Genomic DNA, 26550 nt, shown 5'->3' on the forward strand with positions numbered 1-26550 from the left:
AATTGACTTACAATACATTTTCATTTATTGTTTTCATTATGGGATAGTGTGTAGATGGCTGAGAATGTAATATTTAATCAATTTTGAATTCATGCTGTATCAAAATGTGTAATAAGTCAAGGGGCATGAATATTTTGAAGGCATTATAGGCATATGCATCACAGCCTACAAGCTAACGTAGTTTGTAAAGTACAAACCTATATTACTGGCATTATGTATAATATAAACATAGCAGCCAACGTTCAAGCAGCAATTGTTAAGATTAAGGTTGCGTACGCAGTTGACCGTTCTTTCTACACTGATTAAAAAAAATAATAAAAACATGTAAAGTGCTGGTCCCATGTTTCATGAGCTGAAATAAAAGATCCCAGAAATGTTCCATACGCACAAAAAGCTGATGTCTCTCAAATGTGTTTACATCCGTTAGCGAGCATTTCACCTTTGCCAAGATAATCCATCCACCTACCTGACAGGTGTGGCATGTCAAGAAGCGGATTAAACAGCATCATCATTACACAGGTGCACCTTGTGTTGGGTACAATAAAAAGGCCACTAAAATGTGTTGTTTTGTCACACCACAGATGTCTCGAATTGAGGGAGCGTGCAATTGTCATGCTGACTGCAGGAATACTCAGAGTTTTGCTTGACAACAAAATTTTAATTTCTCCACCATAACCCACCAACTTATTTTTAGATAGTTTGGCAGTACATCCAACCAGTCTACAACCGCAGACCACATGTAACCATGCCAGCCCAGGGCCTCCACATCCGGCTTCTTCACCTGCGGGATCGTCTGTGACCAGCTACCCAGACAGCTGATGAAACTGAGTAGTATTTGTCTAATATTACTATAATTTTTTTGTTTTACCATTTATTTAACGAGGCAAGTCAGTTAATAACAAAATCTTATTGACAATGACGGCCTACTGGGGAACAGTGGGTTAACTGCCTTGTTCAGGGGCAGAACGACAGATTTTTTACCTTGTCAGCTCAGGGATTCGATCCAGCTAACTTTCGGTGTACTGGCCCAATGTTCTAACCACTAGGCTACCTAAAGGCCCTTTTGTGGAGAAAAATTTGGATTGGGGAGCTTATGCCCTCTCAGGCGAGGGGCACAGTTGCACCCCTGCCCAGTTTGTGAAATCCATAGATTAGAGCCCAATTAATGTATTTAAAATTGACTGATTTCCTTCTATGTATTCCGTAAAATGGTTAAAATTGCTGAGTTGATATTTTTTTGCGATTAGAGATGCAGCTGTAAAGGGTACAACTTGAGCATCTCCAGAGATCTTGCTAGGGTTTCTGAGGATGCGTATTGTGCATGTTAAGCCAATGTGAAATTAAATGGCTGCCAAGTTAGCGGTGCGCTCACTAGTGTCCGCCCTTCTGCAAGTGACATCTGTGCTGGTTCAGTGGTATGGACGATGCTTGAGTAAGGTGTCGTGGTATATCTGGTCAATTAGAGCTCTGGTAAAAAAAAAAGGGACAACACGACACACACACATTTATGACAACATCCAAGACCAGCCTGCCTCAACAATAGTCCCTTACAGACAAAGAACTTCTGCGCAAGACAAAGTTACAGCGCAGAACTTTTATTTAGAGGTAAACGATGGTTAAAATTACTTTAAAATATAAAATTTGAATGGGCAAGTCTTTGAGGGGGATCAATGCTGGGAGGGCACAGAGGCGCCCCCCCCCCTCCCCAGAGCCCCCCCCACCAGAAACAGAAAACAGGGAAGAGATCTACAGCTACAAAATTTAAATGGAGTTTTAAAAGAGCGTCAAAATAAGTGGGATTAGCGGAGTCACTCAGATGTGTATAAAAAAGGAGACAAATGCAGTTTGTTAATGTGAAAACCCTCCATCTGAGAGGTCCTCATCAGTGGTAAAGCTCTTTCCATTTCTCTATAGGAGTTCAGATTTTGCTGTAACGTCTTCCTGCAGTTTTGAAAAAGTGAACAAAAACGTCCTTCAAAAATAAAAATGCAGCCACCACATTTCTTGTTCTACTATTACATATACAGTATATATATTTATATATATAAATACATACATAAATATCTTACATGTACAACCAATTTGAAAAAGGGAAAAGAAAGAAAATGTAAGGACTTTTGGGGGTGAGGGAAGTTGGAGAAGGAGGGTTATGTTTGGGCAGTGTGTTTGTGTTTAGCTTCACACACAGAGCCTTAAGGATGAGTAGGACAGACTCCCCTAGGTGCCACCACAGAGCCCTTCAGTTGGCCCAGTAAGGGCTGCCATAGCTGGACTTGTTGCCCTGGCTCTTCTGCTGCATGCTGCTGGACTGGTTGCGCTGACCCGGACCACCCTGCAGGGGGGCGAGAGGGCGCACACATACACCCAAGTCAATAGGGCGGGTTTCAATTGACCCACGTTTATTCGGCTAAAACATGTGTAAAGGAAACGACAGCTATAGGAGAAACATTCTACAAGATGAACCTTCTTATCCGTCCGACAAATGGATTTTAAATTTTGGTCCAACTTCACTGCGAGAAAATGCTGGGAAGTGTTTTGGGTAAATGATTGACAAATAGTTGTCGGGCACGTGATGTCATCATGTAACTATAAAGCTCCACTCCACATTCAATTCTAAATGCCTACTGCTTGCTAAATCAATTTTACAACTATAAAAATAGTGTTCCTTGCAGGACAAGGATTATCTAGACTTTCAAGAATACCTGAATTGTGTCGACCTTGCTTTTCTGGTTGGGCTGGATGCAGGTTTCACCATCCAATTATTTAAAGACTAGTCTACAGGAGTGCTAGTTGAGCCATGGAGGCATGGTACAGCTCCCCAGAAGACCATGCATATGGTGTTCATTAACAGCATGTGGAGAATACAAGTCTACGGTGTTACCTGTCCATCTTGGGCGAGGTGATGGTGCAGCATCTGGGAGTGGGGCTGCTGGTGGGCAGGCAGGATGTGGAGGAAGGGGGCTGGGGCGTAACCGGGGGCACCGCCGGGGTTCAGGGGGCCTGTGCCCCCCAGGGCAGAAGGCAGGCTGAAGGGAGGGGGGGTTCCCGTGTGGAAGCCCTGCTTATCAAAAGCCTGGGGGGGGGCAGAAGACCATTATATTATGTCATGACTGAGTATAATCCTGAACCTATCCTTATGATTCAATTCTGTGGTACTGAGGGTTGTGTGCTCCTCGATCAGACAGCTTTGCCATTAACCACAATTAATCCAACCAGCCGTTTAAATTGAAGTCTATTCGTTATTCTCAGACATGATTTAGCTGAAACGCCGAACAGCAACAACTGAACACCAGGTGTGGACTGACTCACCTGTGTCTTGCTGTACATTGAAGCACCCATTTCAGGCACCCCTCCACTGCTGCCCGAGCCGGACAATCCTGGAGCTGTGAGCGAGAGGACACATCAAACATGTCAGTTTGACCCTGTGAGGTGGCACGGCGCCAGTAGGCAATGTTCAACATTTCTAGTGAGGGGGTTCACCATTTCAAGAGTTAGTAGTGAGTGAGGTAGTATTTCTTAGTAGTGAGGAAGGTGTTTCAGAACAGTAGTAGTAAATCACGGCGGATAACAGTGAAGGAGGCGGGGAGGGGGAGGGGGTGCGTCCTGGGGCAGCCGAGTTCATTGAGTGTACCTTTCCCTGAGCCGCTGCCAGCTGATTTGGCCTGTGACTGGGCAGAGCCTCCGTACCCTCCCTTACTGTACTCCCCCGCGTGGCCCTGAGACAGGTCGTCAAAAGCTGAGAGAGGAATGGAAGAGGACCAGGAAGACCGAGTGAAGTGGAGGGGGGGAGAGTAAAAAAAATAAAAAATAAATAAAAAAGACAGCAGAGGAGGAAGGGGGAGAAGAACCGAGAGAGAAGCAATAAGGTAACTGGCTAGAATAGCATGTGAACAGCGACTATATCCGGCAGAGAGGGGGGTGGGGCGGGGGGGGCATGCTCGCTAAGCAAGATCTCCCTCTCAGCCACGCACACGACAGACACACGGTCTGATTTCAGGTCATCCTCTCACACATACCTGTTCCATAAGTGTGCTGGCCGTAGCTGGGCTGATGCTGTTGGTGGTACTGGCTGGAGGGGTTCCCCAGGCCCATGTTGGGCTGCTTGGCCGAGGCCGGAGGCACAAAGACGGTGGGGCCGTACTGGAAGGCGTTGGGCACCCCGGGCATGCCAGCGTAGTAGGGCAGGCCGGTGTAGCCGTAGCCCGGAGGCAGAGGGGGGTTGAGGAAGGCCTGGTTCTGGTTCTGCTGGCCCTGGCCTTGGCTCTGAGCTTGGGGGGGCTGCGAGGATGGGCCCTGTGAAAGGCTGGTGGGGGGAGCAGGGGATGACGAATCCCCTCGGCCAAACTTGGTCGCTTCACCTAAACAAGAGAGAGGAGAGATGGTGATCGATATGAAAAAAAAAAGGCAAACGCATAGGAGAGAGTGAGAGCCAAAATGGGTTTATGTTCCTGGGAATTTATCTATAATTGTTTTTTTTTAATGTGTAGTATTATTTTTTAACTTTTACTTTATTTGAAAGCTAATCGAGTACGGAACACAAAAATCTAGTTTTCTAAACCGAAAACATTAAAAACTAGCCTTCGTATCCAATCAACGAGTTAAATGTTTGAATTCAAATACTAGCCACTTCTCTTATCTCCTGGATAGAAGGTCGGACCAAAGACTAAGAAATGGCAGCGACTTTCCTCCACTACAAGGATTCCTCAGATGTTTTAGATTTTTGATTATTTTATAAACAACCCTGTGCAAGTAGCTCAACAGCCAGATCTTCCGGAAAACATGCAGACCGCAAAGACAACGAGGCGGCAGGAAACTGATCAGCAAATTAAAAGTCTAGTGTGGGCACTCGCAATGCGAGCAGTACAAGTACAACAGAGTTGGACAATACATGTTATTTGCCAGTTCTGCAGGCTATTGACGTCACCCACTCCAGTCCATACAGAGCACAGTGGACCAACCAAAATGCAATGACTCCATTTCCACCAACGCCTCAAAACGTTTTACACTCTACAATACAGAAAACAAGTCTCCTCTTCTGTATGAGTACATGACAATGATATGATTTGCCTCACTGAAAGAATGTAGCAGCTCCACCTGGATACAAATGCATTAAAAAAAGTGCACAGCCATTTTAAACCCACAGATTGCTGCTCGTTCAGGCTATTGAGTGCCTTGGTTTTAAAATGTAAACCAAAATCCTATTCTTGTTTACTGCCTCCCCAAGACAAGCACCTCCTACCTCGGTTTTCTTAACTATAATCAAAAATATAAAACACAACATGCAACAATTTCAAAGATTTTACCGAGTTAGTTCATAGAAGGAAATCAGTCAATTGAAATAAATTCATTAGGCTCTAATCTATGGATTTCACCTTACTGTGCAGGGGCACAGCCATGGGTGGACAGACTTGGAAGCTAAGCCCACCAACTGAGAATCCAAGCCCAGCCAATCAAAAGTCTTTATTACAGACAGAAATACTCCTCAGCACCCCTCAGATGATCCTGCAGGCAAAGAAGCTGGATGTGGAGGTCCTGGGCTGGCGTGGTTACACACGGTCTGCGGTTGTGAGGCCGGAGATGGTGCGGTTTGCACAACGCATCACAGGGGGCAAACTACCTGGCCTCCAAGACACCTGCAGCACCCGATGTCACAGGAAGGCCAAAAAGATGATCAAGGACAACAACCACCCAAGCCACGGCCTGTTCAGTCCACTACCATCCAGAAGGCGAGGTCAGTACAGGTGCATCAAAGCTGGGACAGAGAGATTGAAAAACAGCTTCTATCTCAAAGCCATCAGACTGTTAAACAGCCATCACTAGCAGAGAGGCTGCTGCCTACATACAGACTTGACCACTTTAATAAATGGAACACGAGTCACTTTAACATTATTAAAGTGGAATTGTTTAAAGTATCTTACATTACTCATCTCATATGTATATACTCCACCTTATACCATCTATTGCACCTTGCCTATGCCGCTGGGCCATCTCTCACACACACACACACACACACACACACACAATCCCTTCCCTCCACAGGCACACACACAGCAGGGTAGCCTAGTGGTTAGAGCGTTGGACGAGTAACCGAAAGGTTGCAAGTTTGAATCCCCGAGCTGACAATTTAACCCACTGTTCCTAGGCAGTCATTGAAAATAAGACTTTGTTCTTAACAGACTTGCCTAGTTAAAAAAATATATATATACACACACACACATATTCTTAAATCCATCTCTTTAGATGTGTGTAGTTGTTGGGAATTGTTAGATATTACTGGACTGTCAGAATTAGAAGCAGAAGCATTTCGCAACACTCGCATTAACATCTGTTAACCATGTTTGTGATCAATAAGATTTGATTAGTTGATGTACTGACAAATTCTCTAAAATAGCGGAGGCGGCTTATGGTAGAGAAATGAACATTAAAATTCTCTGGCAACAGCTCTGTTGGACAATCCTGTAGTCAGCATGCAAATTGCACACTCCCTCACAACTTGAGACATCTGTGGCATTGTGTTGTGTGACAAAACTATGCACATTTTAGAGAGGCCTTAATAAAATGTATCGTCTCCAGCACCTGTGTAACAATCATGCTGTTTAATCAACTTCTTGATACGCCACACCTGTCAGGTGGATGGATTATCATGACAAAGGATAAATGCTCACTAACAGGGATGTATGTGTGCACAAATGTGTGCACAATGAGCAAAATAAAACGTGTGTATGTAAGGAAATTCCAGCTCATGAAACATTGGTCCAACACTTGTTGCACGTTGCATTTATATTTTTGTTCAATAGATTAACCTTTATGCCACACCCTCGCCAACACACATTTGGAAGACTAACATCCATGTTGACTCACACAAGTGCTCTGTGGCTGCTGACTTAACTTGCTGGACTGGCTGAACTTTGTGCAACAGGTAAATGCTCCCACCCACAACCGTGGACAACACACAAAACAGACCTTATTATCACTGGCCATGTCACCGACTTGGCTGTCATCGAGCGAGTCGTCTCTGACCGCAAGGTTGGCGACACACTGACCGCTCCAACTCCTCTCCACCAACTAAAGGGCACCATTAAATTCCTCGACCTCAGGAAACTCAACCCATTCCTCTTTCAGGAACACATCCAGCCCACCTTTGAGTCTGACTGTAGTGAGCGGGCCCTTGAAGACATGGTCAATCTGTATAACAGCACTCTCACTTATACCCGGAACGTGCCAACGATCGCCTCCTTGGTTCACACAGTCCCCCCCCCCCCCAGATCCCAATCACAGATCTATTGTCTGGGGCTAAGTAAACCTCACCTTTCATGTAATAACGTCATGACCATCATATTAGGGAAAGAGGATAATTTTGTACATATACTGCGAGTTTAACCAATCCCTTGGTTAGGGGATCCCCAGGATCATTTTTATGTAGGACTGAGCAGCTCAGTTCCTGGTGACTTTTTAAAAATGTTTTATAAAGGGACATTCTACTCCAAAAACAAAAATCAATTAATGCCGACACCACCTAAAATATAATTTCCACCTCTAGAAATGTGCCCAATAACATGTCAAACTTGTTAATTCATTGTAACATATTGGACCATGTGCACATAGCCTATGCGTGACCTATAATATCAAATGTGCTGAGCAATAAGCATTATCACCTGTAGCCCAACTGATGAAGCATCATGGCTGTAAAATGTACATAGGCTGAAGCATATCTGCAATTACCCCATTGGACACGACATCCTGATTATAATAACAAACATAAATCATTATTCACTTTAAAATATATATATTTTTTGTTTATACTGTTTTTCAGCAACGCTGCTCTCAAAACGGTTTTCCCGTGATCCCATTAAGAATGGTTGTGCATTGGACTGCTTGTCCAATGGCTCTCGCAAGGAATATTTAGCTAGGATAGAACACACAAGCCGACTAGGTAAATAGGTCAACTATTCTCGTACGGGGTTGCCCGATTTTGTTTTAATAACATTACATTGCAAAAACAGTAGCACTGGAAAGTGCCACCCTGAGTGATAAAGCACAGGCTTTGAATGACTTCGCCAGCCGCTACAGGAGGGTACACACCGCTGTCTGAGGCGAGCGCATTATAACATTTAACTCCCATCTTATCATCGGATGGTCATTAACCAATCACGCGTGTCAGTTCAGTGCACAGTCATTTGGTGGGAACATATTCATTTCGTAGAACAGACACGCTTCTGGCTATTAGGATAAGTCACCTCCAAACGCTCTCCTTGACCATGCACCTCCATCATTGGGAACTTTTTCTCTTTTCTTAAATACCGGCCATAAAAGCCACTTCTACAGACTATTTTTCACAGTCCTAGTGTATTTAACACCCATCCCACTACTGCCATTTTACCTGCCTTCATTCTAAATACATGTTATTTTTATTGTCTAATGTTTTCCCCCCACAGTAGAGTTGAGAACTCACGAAAAGCGATATACAAATGAAATGTATTCTTAAATAGGAAGTATGAATCGTTCCATCGCGGGATGGGGCTGAATCAGCCATTTGTTCAATTCATTAGAGGAGATGGGAGATTCAGTCATTGAGGTGGTCCACATATTAACATTCAGCTATGTGCTTGTAACCATCATCATCTCCATATTACAGTGAACACACAAGAAATGGTTCTGGCCCCAGAGAATTCGTGCATTTGTAAACGAGTGTGCAACAAGCGTTACCTGAGTATGGATTGTTGGCTAGCCCATCTCTGCCAGGCATCGTTGCCGGTGTACCAGGGAATGTGACTCCATAGTAGTCCTACAGAGGGATGGAGAAACACACCAGGTTAAACGAGAGACGGAAGGAGAGAAAACTAACATCACCAAATAAATCAGATTCACACAGGAGATGGGAGATTGTCATTTAGGTGGTCCACAATTAGGATTCAGCTATATGCTTGTAACAACCATCATCATCTCCATATTAAGACGGGCACAACAGACAATATTAATCATTAACATGTATTTATGCCTGGTCTATTAAAACCACATCTAAACCAGAGACCATACGAGAGTCCATCTGGGCAAACAGAAATGTGTGCTGCATTGCTCTTCATCGACACAAGTGATGTTCCATGTGTGAAAGGTCACTCACCATAGGCAGACGAGACTGAAGCATCTGCAGGTCCTCATAGCCATAGATCTGCTGTAGAGCAGAACAAAGACCAAATGAAAACAGGTCCGTTGATACCTCAACTGAAATAGTCAACCACAACTCGATAAGCAAGAACCAATGGCGGACTAGAGTAAAAGACGAGAGCGAAATGGATGGGAATTCATGGGGGGGAAAAAAAGAGAGGTAGCGTAGTTACCGGGTATGCAGGAAGCAGGCCTCCAGGGCCCATAATGTACTGGTTGGCCAACAGAGGGGGCACTCCTTGGGCCAGGTTAGGGGGGGGTTTGCCTGTGGAACATCAGAATGAGAGAGGAAGAAGAGTCAAAAATTACACTGGTCACAACGGTCAAATAAGCAGAGGGAGTAGGACAGGGTCTCCCCAAACTCTGTCCCCGGGATCCCAAAGGGTGCCCGGTTTGTTTTTATCTAACACCACACAGCCGATTCAAATGATCAACACTTGATTACTTGGTTATTATAATCAGCTGTGTAGTGCTAGGGCACCCCTTGGGGTTCCGGGGACAGAGTTTGGGAAACCCTGGAGGGGAACCATTAAGTGACCGTAACAAACCTATGTGTGACGGCAGGGTTCTCCTGGACTCACCCGAGGTGGTGGTCAGCAGAGGTTGGGCGGTGCGCCCGGCGGGTGAGAGGGCGGCGTTGCCAGTCAGACCAAGTCCTCCGGGGCCGTGCATCATGCCATTGGAGCTGCTAACAGCGGCGTTGATCGAAGGGCTTGAGGAGGAGAAGGCGTGGAGACTGCTGTTCTCCTCACTGGTCATCTGTATTATAGGGTGGGGGAAGAGTTAGCCCGACAGAAGCTTAGCTTTAAAATCGGTCGCCCGTTTCCTCTCCAGCGTCTGTGCTTATTTAAGATCAGTCCCTCGGCGATCAACAACCATAGACACACCGTCTAGGAAGTGTTTTACGTTAGCCCAAGAAGAAGATGTGGTGCTTACCGTGAGGGAGGAGCTAGTGGAGAGGGCAGATCCTGACGAGTATGTACTGGTCACATGACTGGAGAAAGAGCAGCAAAGAAAACGGATAACGTTAACCCAATGAGTCCCACCAGAGGCAGAGCTAGAGCGGCGTTTAACTACAAAATCTGTAGTGTCTGAACGGTTTGGTCTACAAACTTATGACCCCCTCTATGTAAAGACTATTCTCACGAACACGTGTTCTTCGTTTTGCTCTACGACCCACACAAGCGTCTTGGGACTCGTCTGAAGTCGGTACAGCGGACCTGCCAACTTGTCTGTAGCGTCCGAACAGTTTGGGATGCACACTAATATGACCACTCTGTGGAAAGGTGACTCACGCATGTTGGTTTTGTTTTAGGAACCCACAGGCCTCATCTGAAGGTCCCCCGTTACCAGTTTAAAAAACATATGAATTGAAGTATAATGGAGACTGTTTAGTGCCAAAAGAAGAAAGGTTAAATCCATAAAAAAATATATTTAAAAGATCTACATACACCACCGGCTTTGACACACCTACTCATAAGGGCTTTTCTTTATTTATACTATTTTCTACATTGTAGAATAATAGTGAAGACATCAAAACTATGAAATAACACACATGGAATCATGTAGTAAACCCCCCCCCCCCAAAAAAAGTGTTAAACAAATCAAAATAGATTTTATATTTGAGATTCTTCAAAATAGACACCCTTTGCCTTGATGACAGCTGTGCACACTCTTTGCATTCTCTAAACCAGCTTCACCTGGAATGCTTTTCCAACAGTCTTGAAGAAGTTCCTACATACGCTGAGCACTTGTTGGCTGCTTTTTCCTTCATTATGCGGTCCGACTCATCCCAATTTGGTTGAAGTTGGAAGATTGTGGAGGCCAGGTCATCTGATGCAACTCTCCTTCATGGTAAAATAGCCCTTACACAGCCTGGACAATGTGTTGGGCCATTGTCCAGTTGAAAAACTAACGATAGACCCACTAAGCCCAAACCAGATGGGATGGCGTATCGCTGCAGAATGCTGTGGTAGCCATGCTGGTTAAGTGTGTCTTGGAGTGTCAACAGCAAAACACCCCCACGCTATACGGTGGGATTTACACATGCAGAGATCACCCCTTCAACACACGCAGGTCAGAACCAAAAATCTCAAATTTGACCAAAAGACATCTCAGACTGGCAAATAAAAAGAAAAGATTAAGATTGTTATTCTGCCTGCCAGTCAGATATGGCTTTTTCTTTGCAGCTCTGCCTAGAAAGCAAGCATCCCGGAGTCCCCTGTTTACGTTGAGATGGTGTTTTGCAGGTACTATTTAATGAAGCTGCCAGTTGAGGACTTGTGACATATCGGTTTCTCAAACTAGACACTAATGTACTTGTCCTCTTGCTCAGTTGTGCTCCCACTCTTTCTATTCTGGTTAGAGCCAGTTTGCACTGTGCTGTGAAGGGAGTAGTACACAGAGTTGTACGAGATCTTCAGTTTCTTGGCAATTTCCCGCATGGAATAGCCTTCATTTCTCAGAACAAGAATAGACTGACGAGTTTCAGAAGAAAGGACTTTGTTTCTGGCCATTTTGAGCCTGTAATCGAACCCACAAATGCTGATGCTCCAGATACTCAACTAGTATAAAGGACCGTTTTATTGCTTCTTTAAAACAGCAGAACAGTTTTCAGCTGTGCTAACATAATTGCAAAAGCATTTTCCAATGATCATTTAGCCTTTTAAATTGTTGCTGATAATGGGCCTCCTTTGTAGATACTGTAAAAAAAAAAGCAGTTTCCAGCTACAATAGTAATTTACAACATTAATGGCTACACTGTATTTCTGATCAAGTTGATGTTATTTTAAAATGGACACATTTTTGTTGCTTGTCTTTCAAAAACAAGGACATTTCTAAGTGACCCCAAACGTTTGAACGGTCGTGTATATATACTGTATTTCATACCATCTATTGCATCTTGCCTCTGCCGCTCTGTCATTGCTCATCCATATATTTTTATGTATATATTCTTATTCCATTCCTTTACTTAGATTTGTGTGCATTAGGTAGTTGTGGAATTGTTAGATTACTTGTTAGATATTGCTGCACTGTCAGAACTAGAAGCACAAGTATTTTGCTACACTCACAATAACATCTGCTAACCATGTGTATGTGACCAATAAAATTAGATTTTGATTTGAAATATATTTTGATTTGTTCAACACTTTTGGTTACTACATGATTACATATTTTTTACTTCTTTACTTCACTATTATTCTATAATGTAGAAAATATTAAAAATAAAGAAAACCCATTGAATGAGTAGGTGTTCTAAAACTTTTGATTTGTAGTTTCCCGATCTCTCAAATCTCATACACTGTAAAGGGTGGGGGGGGCGACTCTGTTCCATGTCGTGAATCTTATTCAATGAGTTTGTATGAGCTAATAGCAGTAAGACCAAACAAAAATATTAATCAAATATATATATTTTGAATACTTCTAGATTTCTTAATTAAAAATCAAGTAGTTAAATTATTCTTGGTGTGACCTTGGTAGGCTTAGACTGCAGCGAGTTAAACATTGTGTGTTTGGATTTGTCCATTTCTTCTACAGCCGTAGACACCATTAGTTAGTGTGATTAACACTAGAGCACTGTTTGAGACAATGGTGGACCCCGGGTCTTAAATTATTATTCTTTTTTAAAGGCTGTTATGTCCAAATGGTTTGAGCTCAAAACCGAGACTCTCACAAACATGCTTTGCCAGATGACCCTCAGAAGCTATACAAGAGTCATTAGAAGGTAAGGACTTCTTCTAGACAGATCACAGGAAATCCCAGGCCAGTGTTCATAACACTAACAAGCTCACAGTTGCTGTCACAACCATCAAACAGCTGTCACTGATTAGTTGGATATTCATTTCCCAGCAAACAATCTGTACTTACAGCATTCACATAAATTCATTTTTATCAGGTTGGTTTGGTGGATCTTATTTTTTCCAATTGACATTAGTCAATAAATCTCATGAAAGCCACTGTTTATGTCAAATTGTGTGGTCTACTTGTAGCCATGAAAATAAAATGTTAAAACACTTCATTGTGAGGCTAAATATAAGGGCTGGACATGCAGATAAATGAAAGGACAACATTTCCTGGGGTCTCAGGACTGAGAGGGTTAAAAAGGGTTGAACCAACCGATAACAAGGACTTCAATTCTACCGAGAACACGGGAGATTCAGTCATTGAGGTAGTCCATATATTAAGATTCAGCTATGTACTTGTAAGTATTATCATGAGAATGACTAGGGGGGTGAGTTATGGGCTTACCTGCTGAGGGATGGCAGGGGGGCGGAGTGGGAGGGCATGGGGGCCGGGGAGGGAACATGGTGGCCACTTTCACTGCTCATGGGGGGCGACTCTGGCTTTTGGGTACGAGAGGCCAATGTCGTTGCTGAGAAAGAAGAGAGAAACCGAAAGATAAGCAAGTACGCTGGACTCGTTTTTTTGTCTTAAAACATGAACTAAGAAAACCTTTTTCCTTCAAAAGGGTTTCTGTTTTTGTCAACCACAAATTCTCATGGGTACTTACAGTCCTGTGGGCCCTGTGTCCTCATGCCACAATAGCCATTCTGTGAAAGAAGACATTGACACTCAGAGGACCATCTGATTTCACTAACAATGATACAGGACGTATCAGTGGCCACACGCCTTTTGAAGGGGTGTTCTTGGGCATATCGTGCTTTTACATTAAAGCTCTAGTAATCTTAAAAATCACGCTTAGAGTCCATTGACCATAGGAGATTCAGTCATAGAGGTATTCCACATAATAATCAGATATGTGCTTGTAACCATCATTATCTCCAGGTTTACGAGTGACAAGTCGGAGACCGTGTCTATAGTGTGGGTTACTCACGGTGAGGGGGGCGGAGGGGGCGTCTTTGCTCTGGGAGTAGCCCAGGTGCGAGGGCAAGCTCCGCGGAGGGCCACTGTCCACTCTGCTAGACGAGGGGTTGGAGGAGGGCGGAGCGGCGCTGGGGAGACCCAGGGAGGGGGAAGGCGTGGCACTGGGCAAGCCCAGAGACGGGGAGGGGAAACTGGGGTCCGACACAGGAGGCATGGATGGCAAACTGCCCAGGGGCTCACTGCAACAGAGGGAAGAGCTAGTGTGAGAAGTTCACCTTGGCCTCTACGCTCACACAACAGTGAGACTAATTAGGCTAATTATTTTGTATTCATTTGAAACACACCTGGCAGGTCCAGGTTTTGAGAACAAGCTAATCTGGGGTTGAGGTACGGCTGTGGAGGCCGGCTCACTGGCAGACTCGGCCTGTTGGCCCATGTCAGTCACACTGGGCTCCGAGCCAAAGTCCAGAGCCCCAAACTGCACGTTGAGACCAGACACGTCTGCCGAGCCTGGCATCTCCACCGCAGACGAGGGGATCTGAGGAGAGAAAGCGAGAGACGTAAAGAAAGAGGGTGAGGGACATTTACACATGAAATCACGTCAATGTACATATGCTATTCACAGTGTGATTAATGAGCACACTGACATTTCAGGCCCAATGTGTAAGAGCATGCAAAGTTACTCACTACTTGTAGATGTTTACAATAGAGAAACAAACACTCCTTTTATGTACCCTCTGAGTGAGCAGGCAGCCTCTATTCCCACACACACACACGTTTCCTAACCTTGGAGGGAGGTGGTACTCTGCGTCTTTGGGTCTTGATCTGCCTCTGTGGGGGTTCAGCCATGGGGGCCTGGTGGTCGAGAGCCAGCTTGACCCCGGGAGAAGGCCCGTCTCTGAGAGGCGGGGGCCCGGCGTCGTAGTGGCCGTGGCCTGGGGGAGTGGGGACTGAGGGGGGAAGAGACAGAGGCTCTGCCTGGGGCAGAGAGCTCTGCTGGGCCTGCTGCTGCCGCTGGGCCAGTTTGCTGAGGACAGGGGATGGTTCCGGCTGCATCTTCAGATCCACTGGAGAAGACAGAGAGAAACCGACAGAAGGGTTTATGGTGGTATTGGGAGTACAGTAAATACATGCTTGAAAAACTTATGCCAGTATGGCTGCTGGTCTGAAATTGCCTCCCTTCTCCTTCAATGTTTGCGCCACCACCACTACACTGCTTACAGACTCCACATTAAGTTTCAGCTATGTGCTTGTAACCACCATCTCCTATTCGACAAGCCGATAGACAATGACGTACCCACACTTGAAACTTGATTTCCGTGTGATAGTACCTGCGTGTGTCTTAAGTTGAGAGGTTGGAACTGGGCCATGCTCCACTCTTGGGGCCTTGAATTCGCTGGCGGAAATGGGCGAGGGGACTTCAACTGCAGGTGGACCGGATTCTTTGGCGACACTGGCGTTGCCCGCTGTGACCAGCTGCTGATTGGGCCGCGGGGCGAGCCGGGGCCCGTTGAGCTGCTCTGGTATCCTGACCTCATCCGGGGCCGGCTTGGGCCCACTCAGAGTCCCAAAACCAGAGCCCAGGACTGAGGACTGTCGTGGGGGGAGAGAGTTGATAATGTGAGTCTGAAAGCATTTCCAGGCGTCTAAATTCACTTGAGAGCATAATACTAGTGTGTATGTATAAGAATATGAATGCGTGTAACCATGTTATGGGCATGCGTTCGGCTGGCTGCCTCACCAGGGCGGCGGGGGCGTAGCTGTTGGCGGCGGCACTGGCGTAGCTGTGTGTGGCGGTGCGAGTGCCATTGTGATGGGAGTTGGTGAATACCAGGCTCTGACCCCCGAGGCCCTCGGCGGCGGGGAGCTCCATGCCACCCAGCTCAGCCTCCACGCCGCCCGTCTTGGGCAGCAGCAAGCCTAAGTCCACACTACAGAGGGGGGGATAAAACAACCAGCAGTTTACAATGGGACACTGAATGCAAAGTGTTGTGTTGTACCCAGATACTGCTTTGTCACGATTAGATATCACTTCAATTTACTTATAATGCGTCTCATTTATATCTCAATGAGAAGTTGAGTAGAGTGAGAATGTAATGGAAAAATAATGTACTTATAGGACAGAAGGAGATTCAGAGATTGAGGTAGTCTACATATTACGATTCAGCTATGTGCTTGTAACCATCATCATCTCCATCATTTGTAAGAGAGCCAGAGGTACTCGAGTATTTCATGGGTGTAAAGTGCGCTTTACTGTAGTGAGCATTAGATTGGAGCCCTTACTTGTGTCCAGGCGTGATGTGGTTTGCAGAGGCAGTGAACACTTTGGTCTCAGACAGCTGTTGATAAAAACAGAAACATCAGGAAGATAACTTTTGTTGTGTGTGTCTGTGTGTCTGTGTGTGTATCCACTGCAATATAAAGCCAAAAGTGGCAAACACTTACATCCTCATTCCAGTCTTCCGCAGCCCAGTCTTCTAAGGTGCCTCGCCATGTTCCTCCTACGCAGGTAGGGGTACATAAGTTAGACATGCCTTCATGCCTGGCCTACTCTGGCTAACAGAGCTCAATCAGCACAATAAAATCTGGGCTGTTCAAAAGGGCGCCTCCTAAAGAAAACGCATCACAACAGAAAACAAAACAAAAAAAGTGTTTCTTATTGGACAAATGTAGGTAGTCCCTTCCTGTGTTCTTCCCGTATGAACACAGCCCTTGTTGTTAAGTACTACACTTTAAAGCTCTAAAACATGTAACAACTTGTAAAACGAGTGGGCCTTCATTTCACACCTCAGGGAAACCCAGTTGGCCATCTAAAAATCAATTGGCGTGCCAGAAAGGTCTCACCTGTTCCATCGTCGATCCCCTCAGTTTCCCAGGTTTCCTGGCGAGACGCGCCCGAGTTGGCATTGTAGTCAGCAGGGTTGAAGAGTCTGGAGGCGAAGAGGGGTTGTGTAGGGGTTCGTCTGTGTGTTATCATTAAGTCGACATTATTCAGCAATGCTACGATACAGTGAAACAGCCACCCACACACTAAAAACCTCCTGTATACCAGGCTGAATAGACATGAACAGCGGGAGACAAAAGGGTGGGCTCTCCTGTATAGGTTTTTTCCAACTCACCCCATCCCCTGAGAGGAGAACCGGCTCCCACCAGCTGCTCTTCCTCTGCCGCGACCCCCCGACCCTAAGGACACACACAGACACACGTCTGACCTCTGCTGCAAGACACACAAACCTCTGTCTAATAACCACACGTGAAGTATGTGAGTTAAAAAAAAAAAGTAAAACTGATATATGTTTTCCGCCCACGTCTGATATGTTGCTTCAAAAACACACAAAAGCATAGGTTAGAGGGGGGCATGTTAATAACGGGCGACTTCTACGTCTATACCGGTAGAGAATTTTGGACAGACTAAAAGCCTAACGTTACTTGCTTATCATAAATCAGTGTTTAAACTTTAGCTTGACAACAGCGACACAATTTGACAGGCTTTAGATCAGTATACGAGAGCGGGCTTCGCCTAGACAGCTGAAGTTAAAACGTATGACGAAACACATCTAGAGACAGCAACTGCCGTCATAGGCACCCCTGACCCCACCCTCACAGTATGCACGTCTGCCTTTGACTGTCCCAACCAAAACAACCCCCCCCCCGGCACCCTTTCCCTAGCAGCTGCAGGACACAGTACATTTCACACGTTGTATGGCACTTGTGGTAATAGCTTGGCGACACAAATAGACACATTGCCAACTAAAATTCTACCACCACCCTACTAGACGTACAAAATGCCCACATCACATGCCATTTTGGGGAGACAAGGGCCCCGTAGAGTAGAGAGTGGGTTTTGCAAAACGAAGATCAGGGAGGGTTATTGTGGAGTCTATTGTAGCGTCTTTTTGTGTGGCACACAGGACTCTACATTGGGAACATTTTGGTAGTATATGCGCATAAATATTTTGCTATGTGAGCTATTTTTATTTTGTATTATTTTTTATTATTCTGGGTCTTTTTATATAAAAAGTCCCAGAATAATAAAAAATAATTGCTCTAATAACTAGGCTTCGCTGTAGTATCCTAAAGAAAGGTGCCGGTCTTGGTTGCACCATTGCCACAATGAAAACATATTTATTTTCTAGCCCAAGATATGTCCCAAATAACCAACTCTACATATTTCCTCTTTCCATCACACATTGGCGGGCCACATTTTTCAATCCATGTCGCGGCCAATTCTAAAACTAGGTCGACTCGCGAGCTGCTAATCATTTGTTTACACGTTGTTCAGTTCTCTAGCTACTTAACCAGTATATTCTAACATTTGAGGGCACAGAAATAAAGGAAAAGGGGATATCTTCTTCAGGAGATCAATGACCATAGCAATGAATGAGGCAGACTGATCTCTTGCATGTTGTCAAACCTTTTTTTATTTTTTTAAAGAGTGTACAATTTTCAAAGTAAGGCAAGGATACAAACTAGTGAGGGCGCAAAGGTGCCATTTTTCGCACCGAAACAATGCTAGAACTGCAAGAAATGTGCCTATTTTCAGAGTGAGGTCATCACAAGCCCAGCGTTTCACTAACGATGAGATACTAGGCCAAGTGTCACGATACCAAATACATCGTGATACCACAGGGTTCCCATTGCATCGAAGCTAGAGAACGTGGCTACATTATTTTCTTAGTACCAGTAACACTCACCTCTGCCAGCAACGCCTCTACCCCTGCGACCACGGTCTGCCCCTCTATCTCCAGCACCCATTTCAAACACATTCTCCTCTGACCGCACTGAAAGGTAAGGGGCGACACACACACACACAAACCAAAAACAAATGACATTTGTCAACACACTCGCAAAACAAAGAGGCGATTTAACAGTTTCCAGAACATTAAGAACACCTCTTTCCATGAGAGACTAGCTGAACGCTGTGCTCCTTTATTGAGGAAACCTGTTAAATCCACTTCAGAAATCAGTGTATATGAACGGGAGGAGACGGGTTAAAGACTCATGTTTTAACCTTGAGACAATGGATTGTGTATGTGTGCCATTCAGAGGATGAATGGGCAAGATAAAAGACTTAAGTACCTTTGAAAGGGGGATGGTAGGTGTCCCTAGGGCTGTGGCGGTCATGAAAATGGACTGCCTGTCTCACAGTAATTGACCTTTAATAAACAAACACGTTTAGCTAAATCCATACACCTGGTGCCTAGGCTGAGGTCTAGTTCATTTATAGCAGACAAGATATGCTTATAATTCTCATTATATTCTAGGATTTTAGTTATATGAATACAAGTGAACATATAGCTGAATAAAATAGAAGGGATATTTCTCAAATGATTGCCATGGGAGTGTGCACATTGAGCGGCTATTACATGTGATGTAAAAAGTGACTTGAAACAGGTCTCAAACGCTTAATTTAGAATTATTTAACAACCTTAGTGATAAAGCGTAGAATGTCTTGGAATTCAAAATATGGGCAGCATGATGCAATTTGATGATTGATGATTTAAAAAAAGTCCAAGGCATTCGCTCGGTTTCTGGCCGAGACTGCACCCGCAGCCCGTCCCATTCCCAAGTGAGAATATTCTTCTCACCCATCAGACTAGTCGCAATTTAATATTGTCTTTACAGATTATACTAATAAATGGAAAACAATTTCACACATTATTAACGGGCCATTATCAGGGCATGGCATTCGTATGCACCAACTTGGTAATAGCATATAGGATGCCCGTCCGGCGTTGCCAGTAGGCTACTCCGGATGTAAAGTGAATCATTGCGCATTAGGAGTTGAGAAATAAATATATCATGACTGGAAAGCTGAGATGCTCCTTTTAAGACGCCGTCAAAACTTGTCGCACGCGATTCCGTACAGCAATGTTGCGCAATGACTGGACTTGAAGTAAAATAAGTGATTCTCTATGCATCAACCAGCTGTTTGAGGAGCTGCCTGTCTGTGCGATGGACCTATTCCTCTCAAACTCTATGCCAGGGCTCTCCAACCCTGTTCCTGGAGAGCTACCCTCCTGAAGGTTCACTACAACCGCAGATGTTTATAATGTGATTCAGTTTAGTCCAAATGGCTACCGTTGCGTTTGGCTTAGAGTTTGAAACAAGATTGACTTAAAAAAAATTGGATTGCTACTTTTATACGGCAGATTTTGGGTTCTAGCAAATAAAATTGTTTGCGTCATTTCTAATCCCCCTCATTCCACCACCCCTCCCCTGATTAGTCAGACAACAATACTTCCACTTAAAGCTATTTTATTCACATCTACAGCACATGCATAATGATTGCCTGATTTCCTCTTTTCTGCAAGTGCTGGATTTTCACCCACAGCGGCCAAACCACCATTCAGTGTGATCTTAACTACAACCCTCCGGTGTCCACAGTATACCATTTTGCAATACATCCCTGAGGGTCTTGAACCTTCCCAGTTGTAATTTTGTATTGAGCATACACCTCCATACACTTGGTGACGCATGACAATTTTACCGTTTACATTGTCTTCATACATATTATAGCCATTTTTTCTAAGAAAATGTGTTTTACCCCCTCAGTACATTTGAGTTTAGTCATATTACTTGCTTTGATCCGCCTTACCTGGAAGATGAAGTTGCAGCCAACTCTATAAGGCTTCATTTACACTAGCTGTTCCCATAGACTTCCAGTCATTGAGCCAACAACTATCTACTTAAAAGTGCATCTCGGCAGAAATATCTACAGTACCCGTCAAAAGTTTGGACACCTACTCATTCAAAGGTTTCTATTTTTACTATTAGCAAGTTGGTTAGGCTACTCAGCGCCATTCCTTTACAGAGCAGTTTGAATGGTTACCGTGACTCGAATTTGACCACATTCGCGACTCTCGACCGTCGTTGTGGCGGTAATATGGTCACTAACAGCCCTAGGAGTCCGGCTCTCACCTTCTCGGCTACGGCTGGTTCCACGGCCCCTCCTGCTGGGACCCCCGCGGCCCCGGCTTGCCTCGCGATCCCTCTTCTCTCGGTTGTCCTTCGTCTCAGAGGGTCCTCCCTCCTTCCCGGGGCCTCGCGCCTTTTTCCCAACTGTCTCCCAGGAGGTCTGAATGACAAAGAGACCTTATTGCAAACATAACACTCAAACCTGAATAAGCAAACATGAGAAATAGGTTGTAGATTTTGGTTATGAGAATACTTTGAGAGCGCAAATTTGGGACTGACTATTAAAGTAGTTAAAGAGTCTACCTGCAATTGGAATTCATTTTTGTAGTTAAGTTAATCATGTATAGATCAACTGTCATACTCTATAAGAACCCAAAATACAAGCTAGTTTAACATCATTGTTTATAAACTATGTAATTGTGATCAAACACTGTTTAGCAGGGCACTCCAAACCTGTCCTTGGAGATCAACCCTCGCGTAGGTTTTCGATCCAACCTTAAGTTGTAACTAACCTGATTCAACCCGCTAATTATTAGAATTGGGTAGGCTAGATTAGGGTTGCAGCAAAGACTTACAGGACAGTAGCTCTCCAAGTGCAGGGTTGGAGAGAGCTGTTCTATATAGGCTGAAAACATGATTCAAACTATCATTTGGATCTCATGTATGGTCAGTACTAGCATCCATAACAGTCTCTAAATTTGAGAGTGGTTACACTTCTCCAGCCCCATCACTCAGCCGTTTACCAAAACAGGAGCAGGGTGTTTGCTTTGTGGAAGTTTGAACTGCAGATTGCCCCTTTAATTAGAGTTAGTGTCACTGGATGTGAATTCATGTGTCAAGAGTGTGGACGCATGTGAGCGCCCGCGGTGAACCTCACCGTGTCAGAGGTGCTTTCCAGCAGGAAATTGATGGCTCTGTTGACATCCTCGTTGCAGTCATGGAGGGCCACCATACACTCATCTTGGGTCTTCCCAGTCACCTCAATCAGCTGTGGGAATACACACATATGATCAGCACTTGGCTGATGGTTCAAATCCCTGAACCAGCAAGGTGGACAAATCTGCCGTTCTGCCCTTGAGCAAGGAAGTTAATCCCCCAACAACTTCTCCCCAGGTGTAGAGGACAGTGATTAAAGACAGGTTGAGGCCAAACACGGAAGACACATTTCGGTTGAATTCATTCAGTTGTGCAACTGACTAGGTACCCCTTTCCCCAAGTAGACATTTAAACTGCCATTTAATAATTATTTACAAACGTTTCCATTGAAACTACGGGAAATGGGCCTCCAAGTGGCGCAGTAGTTTAAGGCACTGCATCGCAGCCGGGATTTCCTAGTCACGTCGCACTCCAGCGAGTCCTTGTGGCTGACCTCGGGCGCCTGCGGGCTGACCTCGGGCGCCTGCGGGCTGACCTCGGGCGCCTGCGGGCTGACCTCGGGCGCCTGCGGGCTGACCTCGGGGCGCCAGTTGGATTGTGTTTCCTCCAACACATTGGTGCGGCTGGCTTCCAGGTTAAGCCAACAGTGTTTCAAGGAGCAGTGCGGCTTAGCAGGGTCGTGTTTCGGAGGACACGTGACTCTTGACCCTTTCCTCTCCCGAGTCCGTAGGGGAATTGCAGCGATGGGACAAGACCGACTTCCAATTAGATATCACGAAATTGGGGAGGAAAAAGGGGTAAAAGTACAAAAGAGGAAAATGAATAAAAATCCGCTTGAATTCACAACGTAGCTGTCGGCAACGGGTTGGGTCTCACGGCGAGTTCCTCTCCGATGATTAAACATTGCACATGTACTACCATTACGGTATCCCAACTCCACCTCCAAAAGTTGCCATTTCCTTCTCAAAGTATTGCCATACAGGACTTTGCTGCTATCGCTTGCCTTTCTCTGACACATTTTTCTAACCGTTAACGGCACTGACAGTGGAGGAGACTCCCGGTGTGGACTCCCGGTGTGTCAACATTCGATTCTGCTAGGAATCGACTCCTAAGATTGTGTTTTTGGGACAAACCAGTTTGTTTGTGTATCTGGAAGTACAGCAACTAACACTTGCATATTTCATAGCAAATTAGACAGGGATGGAGTAAGAGGGGCACAGTATAGGCATGCCGGCCACCAGGCAGAGAGAAAGAACCGTGCACTAGGCTCATCTATCGGCGTTAGCCGTATCTCTCAATTTCTTGGCTTGCAACTTCAGTAAAGCAGGGCCTAATCAATGAATAGGGTAGGATATTCTAGCCGCAACAAACCGAACAAACTCACATCATTAGCTAAAAGAGTGTGGGCTGTAATCATTAGTCCAAAAAGTTTGGAACTAAAACGAGAGTTTCAATTGGACAAAGTGAGGTAGGTCTCGGCCGTTTAGTTTGCTTACTTCGTGATACAGAATGGGAGTAATGAATGTGACCCAGGCGAGCCAGCCCGAGGGAAAGAGGTGGCACCACGGGCTGTCTTGGTAATATGCATCTGGGAATGTCTTGCATGCCGTACAAATTCACCAAAGTATACTGAAGTTCACCTCTTCTGGTTTTATTTCAAATTAAAACATTGAGCAGGCCTTTATCGTGTAGTTAGACTAACCGAGAAAATTATATCTTTTGTGATAACTGCACTGTGATTTTCATTATGTGAGGAATTCTTTGGGGGGGGGGGTCTTAACTTTAAGGATCCAAATTTCATTTAAATGTTCACTGCCCTAATCGGCACGTGTGCACATAAAACAACTCAGCAGTGCCGACAAACGCACTCACAAATACAAAGAGGACACAAACAGACATGTGTGGGATGAGTGTGCATTGGTACTGTACTGTAATTTAAAAAATCACACACTGCTATACAAATGCCATGTTCACAACATCTTTCACACACTGTCCTCACCTGTTTGACCTTATCCTCAAAGTCGGCATCATTTTTGTCGTAGATCATCTGGGCAAGCCGAATCTGTTCCGCTGTGGCCTGCATTCAAAACAAGAGTAGTTACACCCAGGTGACCTCCATTTGTTGTGTGTGTGTGATAAGACTAAAAGGCGATAGGCACATTTGAAATATGTACTTGTGATGGCAGGAATAACATGAGAAAAGATAATGCGACCCCTGGGTATGGTATAACAAAGGCTTGGTGGGACATTAAGTCAAGTTGGCCAAGATATGAGTATATGTAGCTCTCGAAAAACATTCTCCATACGTAGGGTTTTCAGCAGTTACATTCACCCACAGCCGGCTCCATGTGAACTACAATTCTTATGCTGTGTCTTAACGTTTAGAAACGGCAATAACAAATCGTTTTCAAAATGGCTTGAAACATATGCAGATATGGCCTTTATCTTTCATGTCAGCTATAAAGTATCTTTCAAGTGAAAAGATGCACTTATGCTACCAGTAACATAGGAGAAGGGTGGGGTGGGGCATAACTGATTTGACGAAGTGCAGGCAGACATAACAGAACACTTAGAAAAAACTATTTATCTGCACACTGCAGAGCTCCCAATGCAATGGGTTAATCAAATATATATATTTTTAAATCCATTGCACCAGAGCTATAAGCGGCTACATTTTCTTAGTACCAGTAGCAGTCACCTCTGCCAGCAACCAAAGGTACACTGTACAGTGTTGCTACTCTGAAATTGTGTATGAAACTCACCTGTATCTGTTTTTGTGGCTGTGTGGTTTGTGTGGTGGTGGGCAGCGCTCTGTCTCGAGTTCCTCGAGCTGGATTGCTGACCACTGAAGTCATCATATACAGTATATACAAAACAATGTATGTACAAAATAGAAAAATCTGAAACAGAACAACAGAGGGGGGAGGCAGTCAGTCAGATGGACATCATAATCATTTCAACCTCACAGGACTACTTGTACTGAGTCTTGCTTTTGTCGTCAACTTTGCCTGTGCCATGTAAGACTATAACCCTGTCCATCGCCCCTCATGTTTAAATTTAGACATGGGGGGGGGGCTGTTCTGGTGTCAACTTACATCTCTCACGCACACATTCAAAAACATTCTCACAAACACAGAAGTAATGGTCAAACAAGCATCGTTCATACACCTGGCTACAATCAATTTTATTGAATTAAATGGCAGCTATAAATTCTGGCAATTTAGAAATAGTTTTGTTGCTGTGTTGACAGTGACGAATGTGGATTTGAAGCGAGCGTTCAACATTATAGCAAGGCATTCAAACCACAGCGCCTAGTCCAAATCATGGGCAGCCATTTGGGATTGCCCAAAAAAGTTGAGACGTGCCAATGGTTCATGACATGTGCCCGTGAAGTTATTAAAACTACTAACGTTTGCCAGCTAGCCAAATTAGGTATCGCTATTAACGGAATGCCAAGCGGATATATGGCCTAGCTAGCCAACTAATTTACAAATTAAGTGCGATTCTGATAATGTAATGATAGTGCGTAGCTGGTTTGCTAGCTGGTTTGCTAGCTCTCGTCTAGCTAACAAAGCAGCTGCCATTGTTGTTGTGACAGCTGTGTTCTCTAATCGGGGTGGGTACACAAATGAACAAACCGGATTCGGTTAGCTAAATAGCTAAGCGTATTTGTAATCGATAAAAAAAAATAGATTTGTTAGCTAGGTTCGCTAGCTATTTCCAGAAATAAGAGCATCCCAAAATTAGATTGGTTGAGCGCTTTATTATTTTGATGATTCACAGTAAAGACAATGACTTAACGTTGGCTTGCATGCTAACGACGCGTTAACATAGCTAGTTATAACGTTAACATTGCCAATCTATTCTTTGTTCACGTGTCTAAATTAAGCTTGAGCAAAGACCAAACTGTCTGTCTCGCTCTAATCGTTAAATAGATAACATTAGCTAGCTAAAATGTTTACTAAAATTACTGTAACTATAGTAGCTAACCTCATGATTAAGCCCATAACGCCCGTTTGATAGCTTGCTAAGTATGCTACCGCAGATAACTTGGTTTGCAGTCACTGTCAGAGACCAAAATAAACAATGTTGGACGGAGCTCTTTGTGTAAACGGCTAATATTAGCCAGTTAGCTAGTACCACTAGCTAATGATTTGATGGTCGCTCTTTGAGGAACAGTCGCCCATACACTGTACTCCACACACGTGGACTAATAACATTACATTAAAGAATAACATGTAACTAACAACGTTATATCTACAAATTGTATACAATACTACAATGTAACCCGCTAGAAGGAAGTGTGGACATAGCTAGGTAGCTAGCTATTTGACCCGTGAGTTATCTGGCTAGCATGCTAGTTAGCATACATTTTTAGCATTTGAAAACGATAGCACAATGTGGAGACGCTAGAGCTAACTTAGCACTGAAGTGGCTAAGCTAACTGGCAACGTGAAATGATGGCTCGGTCTATCTATTTTCGGAGTATCACTACAGTAAAGTGGATCCACCGTATTTTTTTGTTTTGTTTATGATTATCATAACAAACCTTTTTCTTTCTTTACCTGCTAACACGCTTCACTCAGCCAGCAGCAGATGCCGTCACGTGACACACCGCGCCGTCGTTCAACCCCGAATAACCGAACCAGCCACTCATAACAGGTCTAGCAGATTAGGTTGTTTTACGCACTCTATTGGTGTACGTGCTCACTCCCGCCACCTCGGAACACGCTGTTGATAAGTCAGTGGTTGGTTGGCCTCATTGGC

General features: G+C 44.5%; 1 protein-coding gene and 1 non-coding gene across 7 annotated transcripts; both read right to left on the reverse strand.

Annotated features, from left to right (window-relative positions):
• Window positions 1–1579: 1579 nt before the first annotated feature.
• LOC118358095 (ubiquitin-associated protein 2-like) lies at window positions 1580–26517 on the reverse strand. 6 transcript variants are annotated; one of them, XM_035735545.2, is made up of 27 exons: window positions 26349–26517; window positions 24546–24683; window positions 23783–23860; window positions 21785–21895; window positions 20911–21067; window positions 18684–18770; window positions 17109–17172; window positions 16834–16919; window positions 16435–16490; window positions 16273–16328; window positions 15731–15920; window positions 15321–15582; window positions 14776–15056; window positions 14334–14527; window positions 14000–14228; window positions 13676–13715; window positions 13414–13537; window positions 10102–10159; window positions 9714–9924; window positions 9339–9430; window positions 9122–9172; window positions 8707–8785; window positions 4017–4358; window positions 3632–3736; window positions 3310–3383; window positions 2882–3073; window positions 1580–2332 (listed from the first exon to the last, which is right to left on the reverse strand). In XM_035735545.2, exons 2-27 carry the CDS (start codon window positions 24639–24641, stop codon window positions 2240–2242), a joined length of 3408 nt encoding a protein of 1135 aa, XP_035591438.1. In that variant the 5' UTR covers window positions 24642–24683; window positions 26349–26517; the 3' UTR covers window positions 1580–2239. The 6 variants fall into 6 exon arrangements, with proteins under 6 accessions (XP_035591438.1, XP_035591439.1, XP_035591435.1 ...); XM_035735546.2 differs by having other exon boundaries at window positions 9747–9924; window positions 16834–16952; XM_035735542.2 differs by having other exon boundaries at window positions 16834–16952.
• On the reverse strand, window positions 13877–13952 carry LOC118358600 (small nucleolar RNA SNORD121A). Its single transcript, XR_004820492.1, has one exon. It is a non-coding gene; the product is annotated as a small nucleolar RNA SNORD121A (small nucleolar RNA).
• Window positions 26518–26550: the final 33 nt, after the last annotated feature.

Source organism: Oncorhynchus keta, chromosome 25 (genome assembly GCF_023373465.1).
Source record: "Oncorhynchus keta strain PuntledgeMale-10-30-2019 chromosome 25, Oket_V2, whole genome shotgun sequence".
NCBI lineage: Eukaryota > Metazoa > Chordata > Actinopteri > Salmoniformes > Salmonidae > Oncorhynchus > Oncorhynchus keta.